Genomic DNA, 16,406 nt, shown 5'->3' with positions numbered 1-16,406 from the left:
CCGCCGGGTGAGGGTCCCACATGGCGTGCGGACCTCTCCTGCCGCCCACTGCTCCCCTCAGCAGTGTGTTTCATCAGTCTGCCTGTTCTGCTCCCCGCTCTGGTGGGTCCTCTCATCCTCCCGCGCTTCTGGCTGTGCCCAGTTCTTGTATAGATAAAATAAGATAAATCTTAAAAAAAAAATCCTACTAGAACTATAATTTTAGAACCCCACTTTCTGCGTGTCTGCATACTTCCTGTCTCCTTATCCAGATTGCTCTAATATACCTCTCCCTGAATGCTTGTTGCATTAAGTGAGCACTACTGATTTCAGGGGACTTCATGGCACTGGATGATGGGACGTTAGCAGGGTAGTCTAGTTCCCATTGCTGCATAGTAAATTACCCTACAACTTCCTGGCTAAAACAACCACCTTATTTTACTCATTGTGGATCAGGAATTCTGGAAGGGATTAGGATTGCAGTTCTCATAAATCTACAGTCATCTGAAGCTTCAACTGGGCTGTATATCCAAGGTGGTCACTGCCATGGCTGTCCATTAATGCTCTCAGGTGGGCTGTTGACCAGACTCCTGTAAGAGAACTCTTCATGCTGTCTGCGTCCTCACACTATGACAGTATGACAGCCTCAGGGTAGTCAAATTCTTACAAGGATGCCAAGGCTGGAAATATGAGTGCTCCAGCAGGTAAAATGGTAGCTGTGTCATGATTTTTTAATGACCTAGCTTTGGGTATTGTGTTATGGCCTCTTAATCGCATTCTATTGGTTACAAGTAAACTATAAGTCCACTTGGATTCAAAAAGAGGGACACATACATCACCTCCTGATAAGAAAGATGTCAACGTCACATTGTAGAGGAGCACGTGGCATACAAGATATTGTTGGGGCCATATTTGGAAAATATAATCTGCCACACAAGGTTAGTAAAAATAGAATGTGTGAAGTCACTGAATTCAAGGTAAAGTATAGAGGTCACCAGACTGTGGAGGTGAAGCTGCAAAATGTTTACATTTATGCATTCACAAGACCAAAAGGGATCCAAGGAAACAGTGAGAGTTTAATCAAGTCTAGTTAAAATTTCAGTAAAGGCCTCACACACTGCATTCTACATCCCAGGTAACCTTGCTAATGGTGCTCTTATGGCAATTGATCTATCATTTCACAGTTTCAGTAGTTCCCTACTATGTGTGCAGGGATTGTTCTAGACCTTTGGTGCTTATCAGTCAGTAAACGTGACAAAATGCCTTATGTAGGGTAAGTAAAAAGTATCAGACTTTTCCGCCCTCCTGCATTAGATTAAATGCATGCCCGATGGTGGACACCTGGAGTAGGGTGTGGGCATGCATAGGTGGGTTCACCTGGGCTTATAAGGGCTGCGTCACAGAATAGAATCACCAGAAGAGAACCAGAATGAAAGAGACGCAGAAGAGAGAGAATGAGAACAAGCGAGAGAGTGGAATGGAACAAAAGAACTCTGGAGAGCCCAGGAAGAAGATTCTCAGGGGGCTGTGAGGCCTACTGGCCTCCTGACACCCCCCTCCAGGCATCCCTGCCTGCCACATACCTGGTAAAATCCCAATAAAAGCCTGAAAAAGCCACTGAGGGTGCCAGGACTCCACCTTCACCTGTCTGCTCAGGTCACAGAGAACCTGCTCTGTGCCCATTCTGCTGCTACACCCTACCCTCCAGGAGCATGTATTCTAGTAGAGTGGTGTTAAAATAAATCACACTGCTTGTGAATTCAGTAAATGACAATTAATTGAAAGCACATGACCTAAATATCTAGCTCTACCCCGAAGGATGTTCTGGGCTGAGGTTTTGCCAGGTGATTGTGCAACAAAATGATGAGGTGTTTGTGAAAGAATTTTACAGGTGAAAGCGATCATGTCCTGTGAGTTTAAGAGGGCTGCTGGATACCATAACCTCTTCTCCCAAATCCTGCTGTTTGACCTTCATCTTGTGATCTTTGCTCTACATGTTGGCATACTGTCCAGAAGAAACCTCTAGGATGCCCATGACTTTACCCTTCCCTCTACACACACCTTTTGTCATGTAACTTAGGAGTTCCGTAAAGACACCCTCTATTTCTTCATGCATTTTGCCAATAGAATCACATTCTCGTCTAAAAGTTTGTCAGTTTTAAGACTAGACCTAAAGACGGCATTGCATGTGGCCATTTATGCTCCTGCTCCTCCACCACTCCCGAGCAAGCACACTGGGCTTAGCCTACTGAGGATGAGAGACGTGTCGCCAGAGCCCAGTTCCCCCAAGCAACAGTCAACCCACTCCAAGACGCACGATCGAGCCCAGCCAGGATCCCAGATGCCCCAGCCATAAACCCATAATTATATGCTACAAGATCCTGGGGTAACTTGTTACGCAGCATTCTGAGGCAACAGAAGGGTGACCCAAGGGAGAAAAGGCAGTGCGCCTTCTCTGGGAGACCTACTTACCGTTCTATTGTGAAGTCAGTCAGCACAGGTCCTGGGTGGTGGTACTGGTGCTATGGGGAAGGAAATTAGTCAGGAATTAGAGTTGCCTCTAGAGTCACAGAAGGGGCGAACTGCCCAGAAATGAAGCAGAAAAAGGTGTCCTTTCTGCCCGTGAGGTCTGCATTTTATGTCTCCTCATCTAAATGGACAATAATCACTCCTGATGCCTGTGACTGAGGGATGAGGAAGATGTCCCATGTGAAAACTAAACATTCCACTTGCTCCTGTGATACCCTCAATCCATCAAGTTCTGGCCTAAAGTGAACTTAGCTTTTTCATTAATTATAATGAAAACGAAACCTGTTTGGGCAACATTATAGGGGAAAGGTGGCCTTACCACTAGGTCCTGCCAATAATCTTGGCAAACTGAGCTTCTTTTCCAAAATGCAGCAAGGAAGGGCATCTGCTTGCAAATCATTGTGACAACAAACACTTTTGAGGAAGAAAACTGCCTCCAAACAAAACTGGCCTTCCACGTAAGTTGCTCTCCCCACAAAGTGTGAGAATATTTTCCACCAATCACTTACTCTTTTGTGTCTTATACAGACCCTATCAAAATGTAAACACCTCTGGGAGAGGTAACCTATTTGGCCTTCAGTGGTCAACCCTTTGGGAGAGGCAGAATTATTTGAAAACAGCTGAGCCAAAAAAAGGCAACTAATCTGTGTTGTCTTTCCCACTGGGTTGTACACTCCAAGAGGTCTAGGACTACGTCTGTTTTGTTCACCCATCTAGCTCCAGAGTCCAGGACACCTATTCTGTGGAAGGAAAGCAGAAGACACAAGGGGCGGGAGGAGGCGGTAACTAACGACACACAGAAAATGTCCAAAACACCTCACTAAAATTCTACGCGTTTACCCTCGTCTTAACTGTTGTAGCGAGTGACCTTAGCATATTTTTAGGGCCTTCACTATGCCTACATGGGGTGAGGTGGTGTCTCGGGCAGGAGAATGACACCCCCAACCCCCATTCCTTACCTTAACCTGGCGTGGCTCTTTGAAGTTTTACTCCCGTGTACGCCAAGACAAAGTTTCCCTAGGGGCATTTCTCCGTTTTAGTGCAGGCAACGCCGGTGAACTCAACCCCTCTTTGGATTCAAAGACTCAGAAAGAACTGCAAAGTGGTCAAGACGAAGACAAACAAGTTTCGGGACGGCGCTCCGTTTTTCTAGCCTAGCTCAGTGGCGTCGCAACCTTTATTGTGCACGCGAATCACCTGGGGATCTTGCTAATTATGCAGATTTTTTGATTCAAAAGGCCTGGGGCGAAGCCTGGGCTGCGGCCCGGGCACCGGGCTCTCCGGGCAGGCTGTGACTGCTGACTCGAGGACCACACTTTGGAGTCCGCCAGGGACTCGAGGTCGTCACCTCCAGCGCCAGGTGTACGCCTGCCCGGCCTCGGCGCTCCGGCTCGGAGTCCCACACGTCCCTGGCCTGCCGCCGGGAGGGGCGGAGCCGGGGGCGGAGCGGGAGGAGTGGCGCGGGCCCCGCGTGGGTCCTGCGGGAGGATCACCTCGGCCCCAGGGAGAGGCGGCCGAGCTGCGGCGGCGCAGGAGGGGGCGGGTTCGGCGAGGGCGCGGCCTCTGGGAGGGGGGCGGACGTCGCGCATCCCCCGCGCTCGCTGGGGCCACTCGGGAGCCTCGCGCCAGCCCGGTGCCCCACTTGGCAATCCGCTCCCTGCTTCTTCCTCGCGCCCGCCTCCTCTTGTCACCTCCCGTCTCAGTCGCCGCGCTCCATCCCCGCCGCATCCACAGCCAGCCGAGCGCTTCAGACAGCGAGAAGTGGCGCGCGGGGCTGCAGGGCGCGCCCTCCAGCGGACCCCGGCTCGCCTTGGGGGGCACCAGCGGCAGCATGGACACCAAGCGCTGCTTCGCCAACCGCTTCGATGACTACCAGGGCAGCCTGCTGGTGGGCCAGTGCGAGGAGGCGGTGGCGCCCTTGGTCACCGCCACCATCGAGCGCATCCTCCAGGAGCTGCCCCCGCTCGGGGGCGGCTCCGAAGCCCGGGGGCGGCGGCGGCGACCAGCAGCTGCCAGGGCGGGCTGTACGGCGGCGTGGCCGGGGTGGCCTATATGCTGTACCACGTCTCGCAGAGCCCGCTCTTTGCCGGGGCCCGGGAGCGCTACCTGCGCTCGGCCAAGCGCCTCATAGACGCGTGCGCCCGCGCCGAGGAGTGGGGCGAGCAGGACGCCGACACCCGCGCCGCTTTCCTGCTCGGGGGCGCGGGGCGTGTACGCCGTGGCCACGCTCGTGTACCACGCCCTGGGCCGGTCCGACTACGTGCAGCCGCTGGGCAAGTTCCGCGCTCTGTGCGCCGTCTGCGCGCCCGTCTCCTTCCTGGAGTGCGGCTCCGACGAGCTGTTCGTGGGCCGCGCGGGCTACCTGTGCGCCGCGCTGGTGCTCAAGCAGAAGCTCGCCCAGGAGGTAAGGCAGCCCCGGCCGCGCGGGGGCGCTCGCCGCCTTCCCGGCCCTGCCCAGCGCCCTGCCGGGACTCGGGGTCCGGGCGGTTGCCCCAGGACAGTCTCCATCTGTAGGGTACTCTCTAAATGGCGCTGTCATTGCCACGGTCTCTTGAGGTGCATCTCTCGCTTTTGTCCGTCTCCCCACCCCCTCTTTTCAGTCTTTCATTTGTTGGGATTTCGCTGCTTTGCGCTTTGTTCGTGTTGTACGCTGAACGTGCTATCTCCCAGATGCCACTCTGTCCAGTAGCCTTCTGGAGGCTGAGTGTGGCCCTTGCAAGTAAGATAAAACGCCTTGAAAATGAAAGGGATTTCCCTTCCTTTGACGCTCCCGTCAAAAGCTGAAGCACCCTCGAATGATTAGCGTACAAGAAAAGTAATGGAAGTTTGGGGGGCTGATTATGTTAATCCTTGTTTCTCCATCGCTAATGTGGAGGTAAGTTGCTTCTGCTCCCCTGGGTCTGTATGTAACTCCGAAGAACTTGCTCCCCCACACCCCCCCCACCCTGCCCCCCCCCCCCCCCCCCGCCCGGGGCTTGCCATGTTGTTTACTATTCGGTTCAAGATGGATCTTATAAAATGCATATCTGCTGGGGCATTGCCTTTCAAATGCATAAATGTAGACGGAACTATACCCCATTGTGGTCGGATATGCATTTTTCATTTAAAATGCGTAGGTAGGATTGTCAAGACGACAGCATTCTAGGCAGGCCAGCTTTTCTTAATCGCTTTCCAGCTACTCTTGGCAGTGTATTGGATTTCACAACTATATTTATGAGTTGTTTTTTTTTCTGGATTCGCTTTGAATACAGTGTGTGTCTATTAGAAGAGAATGTGCCAGTTCCTGTGGAGTAAGGGGGAAAAAAATCCTCCAAAGGATCATAGTAACTAGAACTGAAAGAGAGGCACTTTCATTCATAAACCGCTGGAGCCAAATATTGTTCTAGGGAGGAAGTGACACATTTAACTCGGCTTTATTTGGCTGAGAGAAGCGTTTGAAGAAAAATTAAAGGTACACAGTGTTTTAGAAATGTAATTAACTTAGATAACCTCTACAGAGGCAGACTTGATTTTTTTTTGATTTATAGCAGGTGAGGTTGATTCAAGTGAGAAAAAAGATGACTGAAGAATGTGCTCTGTGCTAACAGGGCAGCAAAGGTCTGTGTGACAAAGTTGTCTTGAAATAGTTCACGCTGCCTCTGAGTCACTGTTACTGCTAGCAGTTTCCCAAGGGCCCTGCCAGTTGTAGAAAACCTTTTAGAAGGCCACAGGGCTATTTACATATTATTTGCATCATATTTGCATTTGTTTCTAAGACCTTGCAGTCTGGTGGGCAGGCAACTTGGAAATTCTTTTAATACCCCCCCCCCCATTGTTTTCCTAAAACTTGCATCCTTCCCTTTCGGTGCCTGGGGCCTTTTCTCCAGAATGATCTGGCAAAGGGTGGGAGGCCTATCAGGTCACACAGGTGGAAACCCACTGGAAGGATTTTGCCCCCAGATGGCTGACTCAGGGCCAGTCTGTAGCACAAAGCCATTTTATTAAGACCTTTCGTCTGCCCTCCTGCCAAATCAGATCTGTCTTTTTGTACTAATCAACTTGAGGTACTTTGGCCCCAGCTCCTGGGAGGAAGAACACATTCCAAGGGTTAAAAAATTAAAAAAAGCTTGTAACCTGAGCAGCTCCCCTAGTCTCCGTGCCAGCCACAGCTGAAGCAACCCAGGAAGTTTAGGCTTGAAAGATGCAGGGCAGGAGCCAAGCCAGTCAGGCTGGAAGCCCTTGGAGGGGAAAGAACGTGTCTTTTGCACCAGCCCCACGTCCTAACCAGCATATGGCTTTGCCCTCGGTAGATGATACATAAACCTTAATTAAATTGAATTGCCAACTTCTGTCATTTCTCTATAAATAATCTCATTATGTCCTGGGTTTCTTTCCCTCCAATGTCATTTGTATTCACTTTTCTCTGTCAGTTCTCTCACTTATCACCCCAGTCTAGATCTTCCCATTCTACTTGGCACACTGCTCTGGCACCTAATAAATAGTTGAATGAATGAATCACCATTTACTGGGATTAGTGCAATATACTCAGAGCTGGATTGTCCTACTCGAGCTACTCCTCCCTCTGAGAAACCAGTCTTCTTAAAAACACGTTTTATTGTTTATTTCCCTGATCAACACCCTGCCATGGCTCCCTATTACCTATTTTTTCATTGCTTCACATCTCACTCACAGTTAAAGCTCAGATACTTAAAATGGCCGACAAAGCCCCACATGATCGGCCCCCTACGTACCACTCCACTTCTTGTTCTTTCTGCTTCAACCATACTGGCCTTGCTGTTTCAGGCATTCTACTGTCTCGGGGTGCTTGTATACACTGTCCCCTCTGCTAGGAATACTTGCCCCCTGGCTATTTTTATAGCTAGTTCCCTGACCTTGTCCAGGTCATCCTTTGCTCAGTGAGGCCTTACCTGAGCACCCTATTTCAAATTGCAACCCCCACTTCTGCCCCTTTCTTGTTTCATTTTATTTATTTTGTCTACTGTCTTCACCAGTTTGAATGTAAGCTCCACAAAAGGACAGAGTTTTTGTTTCATGGCTGGATCCCCGGCCTTAAGACAGTGCCTGGCACACAGGTACTCAGCTTTCCTTTTTTGGTGGTGGTACAAATACTGTCTACTCTCTGGCTGGCTTCCTCACTCACTTTTAACGTTCTGCTTATCGGTATTTCTCTTGATAGTGTTGCTTTTGGTATCACATTTTAAACATATTTTCTTACCATCAGTGTCTCATTAAATATTTGTTGAATACTAGTTTTTTTTATACATTTTTCCTGACCGCACGCTTAGCCATTAGACCAGTGTTTCTTACACATTAGTAGAACCAGTCCTTCTTTAAACTTCATAGGAATCACCTGCAGATCTTGTTAATAAAACAGATTTTGACTCAGCGGGACTGGGGTTGGGCCTGAGAGTCTGCATTCCTAATGAGCTCCTAGGTGAGGCTGATATCACTGGTCCAGAGGCCAAGATTTGAATAAACAATATAGTGCTGCTTGGATTTTGACATTATACCAGCCATAACTATTAAGTAGTGCTAGGGGCTCCTGCTTGCAGCTTAATACCTCACCTCCATGAAGAGGAGGGTAGAAAAGTAGAGGTAGAAAGAAGGAAAAGTGAAATGTTGTGATGGAAGAATTTAAAGATAATTTTTTTTAAGGTTAAGAAAGAAGTATGCTCTAAGACCATTCTATGAAGCTTGATATATTTATTTATAAGGGTGTAGTTTAGAATGCTGATATATTTATTTGTAAGGGTATAGTTTAGAATACTGATTACTATGTCCTACCATGCTTTCATTAAAAGGACTCACAAGAGGAATTTCTCTCAGGATTTAGAAACAGGAATAGTTGTGCTTCTCTTGCCAATTGATTAAATTTTTTTAATCTTCAGAATATGTCATGTAACTGATGTTGTTTCTCATTTTATATTGGCTACCAGGAAGCATGCCACCGGAACTGTGTACCGCATAAGCTTGTATGGAGTCCCTCATCACATATAGTTTTGTCCACTAGCATGGGCCCCTCAATTTATCTAATTTTTTTCCTTTTCTGAATTTTCTTCCATTTGGTCTTATTATTTATAAGATTCAGAAATTGAAAAAAAAGTGTATGTAGAAAGAGGCAGACAGACAGACAGAATCACTCTGTCTAGGCTCTCCTAGAAATATTGATGGGAAGTAGCTTTGAGGGTTCATTAGACAGATATCCTGGAGATCCCAGGAAATCCTACCATAAAAACTTACTGGGGGGCCTCCCTGTGGCCTAGAGGTTAAATCTCAGCTCTATCACCACTGTGGCCTGAGTTCCATCCCCGGCCAGGGAGCTAACCTATGGCAGACCGCTCCTGATTCACCCACTGCTCCCCTTAGCAGTGTATTTTAGTAAATCTGCCTGTTCTAATCCCTACTTTGTCTCTGGTGAATCCTCTCACCCCCCCCTGCACTATAGTCTACACCCCAGTTCTTCTACACATAAATAATTTTTTTTAAAAAAGAAAAAGATGAAATCTTAAAAAAAAAACTTTACTGGGGTGTATTCTGCTTTCCATCCATGGCTGGGAAAGTAGCAGGGAAGAGGAAGTTAGAAAACATGGTGGAGTCTCTCTGGTGGCGCAGGCAGTTGAGCTCCGCACTGTGAAGCTGTCTGCAGCCTCTGCAGCGCGGGTTCAATCCCGGCCGGCCAGGGAGAATCCCACATGGCACAGCAGACCTCTCCTGTCTCACCCGCTGCTCCCCTCAGCCGTGTATTTTGTCAGTCTGCCTGTTCTGTTCCCCGCTCTGTCTCTGGTGAATCCTCTCACCCTCCCATGCATCTGGCCTGTACCCTGGTTCTTGTATAAATGGGTGAATCTTTAAAAAAAAAAGAAAAGAAAACAAGAAAAGCTACTTAAAAAAAAAAAAAGAAAATATGGTGGAGGGATTAAGAGGAGGCCCAGGGACCATAGTTAAGATAATAGCTTTGGGTCAAAGACAAACATTGAAATCAACCCTTGAAAGCTGACCATAGATCTGCAGCATCCAGAGGGGGAGGGAAGGCGAGAGCACAGTGGACAGTGGTGGAGGACTGTGGGTACCTTGGTGGTGGGAGAGCTATGGTGACCACACCTGAGGGGGGAGATCTGTACTGTCAAAATATTAACAAGGATATAAAACAATGGTACTTCTTTAAAAAAAATTTTCAAAAACTATAGCTTTGCCACTGGGTGACCTTGGACAAATGATTTAACATTTCTGAGCCTCAATTTCCTCGTTTGTAAACTTGATTAATAGCAGCTTCCACAGTCATTTATTCTGGCATTTATTCCTTCATTTCATGAATATCGGGTTTCTATGTGTGCCAGGCACCTTGCTAGATGCCAGGATTTAGTAGTAAACAAAAATCAATATAATTCTGTTGTTGTCAGTGATCTGAAGGAAGCAAACAGGAAATGACTGGGGGGGGCGGGAGAAGGGCAGGGTGCTGCTTGGCGTAGGTTAGCATGGAGATAGTGTCCTGGCTCATCACTGAAGCATGAGAATAAAGTGGCTGCTGTAAGACAGAGGGGACAGCAAGGACAAAGCTCTTGAGGTGGGAAACTGCTGGGAGATTTCAGAGAAATGAAAGGCAGCTGGCAAAGCCGGAGCACAGTGAACAAGAGGTAGAGACCAGAGGGCAGCTGCGAGCTGGTGAAATAGCCTGCAAGGCCAGGTCAGTCCAAGTTAAGAGTTTGCATTTGTTTCAGGTTTAAACAAGAGACTGTCTTCAACTTATTTTTCAAAAATATCTCCCTGGTTTCTGTATGGGCAGAGGATTGAACAATATTAAGAATGGTCATAAGGTGGAATGGTTCCAGGGAGCTCTAAACCCATTTTGTGCAAAGGTACTCCTTTGTAAATCCAGAGAAATCCATGCTACCTCTTCTTAGAGTAACATTTTTAAATGCATAAAAGAAAATGCATAGGATTACAAAGGAAGCCAATTATATCGACATCCAGTAACTAAAACATTTAAAAAATGTGTGAGGGAGTAGCATATGTGCTTCTTTATCAACACATTAAATGACAAGCTTTTACAACAAGCCTGAGGATTATGGTACTTTGAAAGAGTGAGGAGGGTCAATGATATATTTGAGATACCTTCAACAACTGCAGTGTGATATGAATATATCTGTGAGACAATGTCACAAGTAGTACAGGTGGTTTGTGGCCTGCGTTTGCAATGAAAGGAAATGCTAAATTGTTTAAATAAGTTTTGAGAAAATATAGATGTGATTTTATTTTCTCAGCCAAAGAGGAATGGTCTGGAGGTTGCTGTGATGACTCACCCGACATAAGGTGCGTGACATGTAGTAGCTGCCTGGTGAAATCAATGCTAGTCTCTCGTACATCTACTAACAGAAAATCAGGTGACTGTAAACATCACATAGAAAATTATACCTGACATAAGGAATCTATCTTCCTGCCATGATTAAAACAAAAAAAAACATGATTGCAAGATTGTTAATTGGGTCCTCAGCTCATTCCTGAGCCAGGTGGTTGGCTTTTAATGGCAAATAACAACAGAATGTCCAATAAAAATGATGTAAATTATGCAAACATTTATTACTTCACTTTACCAGAAGTGTAGAGCTAGGCCATTCCAGGATCGGTTCAGCAACTCCGGAAAGTCATCAAAGCCCATGCCTTCCTAACCTTTTTCTCTGCTCTTCTCAATATGGGAGCTACTTCACTGTCAAGGTTGTGAGATGGCTGCTGCCACCAAGTGCCCAGTTCCTATACACCTGAAATACAAAGAGAAGGTCTGAGGCCTTTTTTTCCCCCTTCTTCAGTCATGTAGAACATTCTGTCCTTGAAGAATTTTCCCTCTGTGCCATTGTCCTGCTCTTGGTCATTGGATACTTGTAGTTTTGGGGATGGGGTTAGAAAGGCTAGTGTCCTTCACTTATTTTTTTTCCTTGTAGCATGCAATTTAGTCACTTCACCCTCTGGATGCAGATTTGGAAAGGAAAGGAGAGAAGGAGAGGGGAGGGGAGGGGAGATGAGAACTGCTGTTGGGTGGTTAGCAGTACCTGCCCCTTGGTATCCATGGGCAAGGTCAAGCTCATGACCTCCCACTTCCTTGACTTTTGTGACTAAGGCTGCAGTGAACATGGAGATGCAGATATTTCTTTGAGATCCTATTTTCCTTTCCTTTTGGATAAATACCCAAAATTGGGAAAGCTAGATTATATTTTAAATTTTTTTTTTTTTTTTTTTTTTTTTTAAAGATTTATTTATTTGTTTGTTTGTTTATTTATACAAGCACTGGGTACAGTCAGAAGCGCGGGAGGGTGAGAGAATTCACCAGAGCCAGAGCGGGGAACAGAGCAGGCAGAAGGACCGAAGTACACTGCTGAGGGGAGCAGCAGGCGGCAGGAGAGGTCTGAGCGCCATGTGGGACCCTCCTCCGGTGGCCGGGGAGCAGCCGGGGATCGAACCAGCGCTGCAGAGGCTGCGGGCAGCTTCGCAACCCAGTGCTCAACCGCTGCGCCACCGGGAGGCCCCAATATATTTTAAATTTTTAAGGACCCTCCATACTGTTTTCCATAGTGGCTATACTAATTTATGTTCCTACCAATGGCCCACAAGTGTCCCCTTTTCTCTACCTCACCAACACTTATTTCTTGTCTTCTTGACAATAGCCATTCTAACAGGTGTGAGGTGATCTAGCCATTGTGGTTTTGATTTGTATTTCCCTTATGATTAGGGATGGTTAACATCTTATCAGGTATCCTTGTCATTTGTCTTGCAGAAATTTCTATTTAGTTCCTCTGCCCATTTTGTAATCAAGTTGTTTGTTGTTTTCCTGTTGAGTTGTATGAATTTGTCACATATTTTGGATATTAACCCCATATCTGAAGTGTGGTTTGCCGATTTTTTCATCTGTTCCATAAGTTGCCTTTTCATTTTGTTGATCGTTTCTTTTGCTTGCAGCTTTTTAGTTTGCGATGGTCCCATTTATTGACTGTTGCTTTTGTTGCTTGTGCTTTTGGCATCATATCCAGAAAATGATTTTAAAGAACAATGTCAAGAGCTTTTCCCCTATGTTTTGCTCGTATCTTACAGTATCAGGTCTTATGTTTAAGTCTTTAATCCTTTGGAGTTAATTTTTATGAGTGGTGTATGATGGGAGTCCAATTTCATTCCTCTGTATGTGATTATCCAGTTTTCCCAGTAGCCCTTATTGAAGAGATTATCCCTTCCCCATTAAGTGTTCTTCACTCCCTTACCAAATATTACATGACCATATATAAGTAGGTTCCTTTCTGGACTCTTGATTCTGTTCCATTGACAAATCTCTATGGCAGTACCATGCCATGATTACTATAGTTCTGTATATAGTTTGAAATCAGGAAATGTAATATGTCCAGTTTGTTCTCCTCTCTTAAGATTGCTTTGTCTATTTGGGGTCTTTTATGTTTCATATGAATTTTAAGACTTTTTTTCCTATTCCTGAAAATTGCCATCAGAATTTTGATAGAGATTGCATTTACGCCCTAAAAAACTTTGGATAGTATGGACATTTTTAACAATATCAATTCTTTTTTTATTTTAAATTTTATTTTTTTAAAGATTTATTTATTTATGCATACAAGAACTGGGGAACAGGCCAGAGGTGTTGAGGGGTGAGAGGATCCACCAGAGACAGAGTAGGGAGCAGAACAGGCAGACAGAAATACACTGCTGAGGGGAGCAGTGGGCGAGACAGAAGAGGTCTGCCATGCCATGTGGGTATCTCCCTGGCCAGCTGGGAATCAAACCCATACTGCAGAGGCTGCAGGCAGCTTCACAGCACTGTGCTCAACTGCCTGCGCCACCAGGGAGGCCCTTATTTTAAAATTTAAAAGGACAAGTTAATTAGGAAAAAGAGAGGCGCCTGTATAGTCACAGACAAGCAGGAGAGCTGCCTGTCTCCAGTGCAGAAGTTGTATTGATGGAGCATTCAACAATATCAGTTCTTATCTATGAATATGGGATGGCTTCCCATTTATTTGTGTCCCCTTCAATTTTTTTCATCATTCTTACAGTTTCAGTGCACAGACCAATTTACTTGGTTAAGCTTATTCCTAAGTATTTTATTGTTTTTGATACTATTATAGTAGGATTGTTTATTTACTTTTACAGGTAGTTCATTGTTTACTTAGTGTATAAAAACAACTGGTTTCTGTATGTTGATTTTTGTATCCTCCAATTTTAAAGAATTTTTTATTACAAGTTTTTTGATGGATTGTTTGAGGGGGGAGAGAGAGGATAATGTCATCTGCAAACAGAAAATTTTACTTCTTCCTTTCTGACTTGGATGCCTTTTATTCTTTGTCTTGCCAAATTGCTCTGGCTAAGACTTCCACAATTTTGTTGAATAGCAGTGTTGAAAGTGGGATCCTTGTCTTGTTCCTGATCTTAGAGAAAAGCTTTCAACCTTTCACCATTGAGTATGATCATAACTACGAGCTTGTCATCTAAGGTATTTATTATATTGAAGTATATCCCTTCTATACCCAACTTGTTAAGAATTTTAATCATGAAAGGATGTTGAGTTTTTTTCAAATTCGTTATCAGCATTTAGGTGATCATATGATTTTTATCTTGCATTCTATTAATGTAATATATCACATTTCTTATAGGAAAATTTTTTTTCATTCACTCATTCAACTATTGAACACAAACTATGTGATATGCACATATCACTGTTTATATTTTTATTTTCATTATTTCCATCTTTATTGAAGTATAACTGACAAAATTATAGGATATTTAAAATGTAGTCACAGTGATTTGATATCTACATACATTGTGAAAGGATTCCCACCATCTATTTAATTAACATATCCATCACCTTACATACTTATCAAAAATATATAACATTTGTTGATTTGCATATTTTAAACATTCTTACATCTGAGAATAAGATCAAGTTCCTCTTGATCATGGTGTTTGATCTTTTTAATCTGCTGTTGAATTTAGTTTGCTAGCATATTGTTTACAATTTTTGCATATATGTTCATCAAGAATATTGGCCTGTAATTTCTTCTTGTAATGTCCTTATCTGACTTTTATATCAGGGTAATGCTGGAGTTTATAAAGAGTTTGCAAGTGTTCCCTCCTTTTCAATATTTCAATATTTTGGATGTGTTTGAGAAGGATTGGTGTTAATTCTTCTGTAAATATTTGGTAGAATTCACCAATGAAACTATCTGACCCAGGGTTTTCTTTGGGTGAAAAAAAAAAAAAAAACTCCTTTTGGGAGGTTTTTGCTTTTTGAGTCAGTCTCCTTACTCGTTATTGGCCTGTTCAGATTTTCTGTTTCGTCATGATTAAGACTTGTATGTTTCTATGACTTTATTCATTTCTTCTAGGTTGTCTAATTTGTTGGTATGTAACTGTGCATAGTAGTGTATTGTGATCCTCTGTAATTCTGTATTGTCACTTGCAGTTTCTCCTCTTTTTCCTTTTTTATTTTTTTAAAGATTTATTTATGCAAGAACTGGGGTACAGCTCAGAGGCACGAGAAGGTGAGAAAATTCACCAGAGACAGAGCAGGGAGCAGAACAGGCAGACAGACCAAAGGACACTACTGAGGGAAGCAGGGGGCGAGGCAGGAGAGTTCTGCGGTGCCATGTGGGTTTCTCCCTGGCGGGGGTGGGGGGGAATGGAACCCATGCTCCAGAGGCTGCGAACAACTTCACAGTACCGCACTCAACCCACTGCACCACGGGGGAGCAGTGTCTCCTTTATTTCTGATTTAATTTGAGTCTTTTCTCTTTTTTCTTTGTCTAGTTAAAGGTTTGTCTTTTTTTTTTCTTTTCTAGGTTTTTCAGTTCTTAGTTCTGTTGCTCTTTTCTGTTGTATTCCAAACTTCTACCTCATTTATTTCTGCTCTAGGCTTTATTTCTTTCCTTCTGTCAACATAGGACTTACTTTTTCCTTCTTTTTTCTAGCTCCTGGAGGTGCAATATTATGTTGTTTATTTGAGACATTTTTGCCCTAGTTTGTCTTAAAAATTATTATTGTCATCATACTCACAAGGTGAAATCAAACAATATGCAGATACAGAGAGATACGTCACAAAATGTCTTTATTGTCATTTTCATATAGGATTTTTAAAATTTTTAGAAGTATTCTATTTTATAAAATGCCTATATTTTTAAAATTTATTTATTTATTTTTTACATCATTGTTCATTTTTAAGCAATATTCGCTTCCCCACCCACTCCTGTGTAGTCCCCATATAATTTCCTTCACCAGTGCACCCGTGCACCATCACCTCAGTCCCCTGTGCTCCTCCCTCCCTCCCTCCCTCTGATCCCTCTCCCTCCTCCTCCCCTGCAGGATCTCTCTGATTTATAATTGCCTGCTTTTGCATTGTTGTGTTTTGTACTGTTATTATTTTTTTACACTGTCTTATTTGGTTCCCCTATATTCCTCCTTTAAGCGAAACCATCCGATATTTTTCTTTTTCCTTCTGACTTATTTCACTGAGCATAATTCCTTCTAGCTCCATCGACATTGCTGAAGCACCTATATTTTTATCAACTTACATGAATGATCAGTATATGATTGCAAAAAGGATACAAGGACTAAACACTGCTCACTTATTGTACATATTGTGATTTGCATATTAATTACATATATGCATATTATATATTCTATAGTTTGCTTAATGTACCCTAGTTGTCTTTGCATATTACTGCATAGAGAGATGTCCCATTTTTTGTACTGGTTTAATAGCTATACCATAATTTGATGGACATTAAGTTGCTTTAAGTTTGTTTTTTTTTTTGCTATTAAAACCAATGCTATAAAGGATACATACATATGCATATATTATGCACATACATACACAATGTTAACTTGTAATACATACATACACACATACACACATG

General features: G+C 44.2%; 1 protein-coding gene across 1 annotated transcript in view; it reads left to right on the top strand.

The window, feature by feature from the left end:
• Positions 1–4,136: 4,136 nt before the first annotated feature.
• The window catches only part of LANCL3 (LanC like family member 3), a 122,780-nt gene continuing 110,510 nt past the window's right edge, over positions 4,137–16,406 (top strand). Inside the window, 3 exon segments of the mRNA XM_037512541.2 lie at positions 4,137–4,496; positions 4,499–4,713; positions 4,715–4,912. Of these exon segments, the coding sequence (XP_037368438.1) occupies positions 4,340–4,496; positions 4,499–4,713; positions 4,715–4,912 (570 nt within the window). The 5' untranslated portion in view covers positions 4,137–4,339.

Source organism: Talpa occidentalis, unplaced genomic scaffold (genome assembly GCF_014898055.3).
Source record: "Talpa occidentalis isolate TD23 unplaced genomic scaffold, MPIMG_talOcc4v2.1 talOcc4.15, whole genome shotgun sequence".
Classification (NCBI taxonomy): domain Eukaryota; kingdom Metazoa; phylum Chordata; class Mammalia; order Eulipotyphla; family Talpidae; genus Talpa; species Talpa occidentalis.
This window is presented reverse-complemented; position numbering and strand designations above follow the sequence as displayed.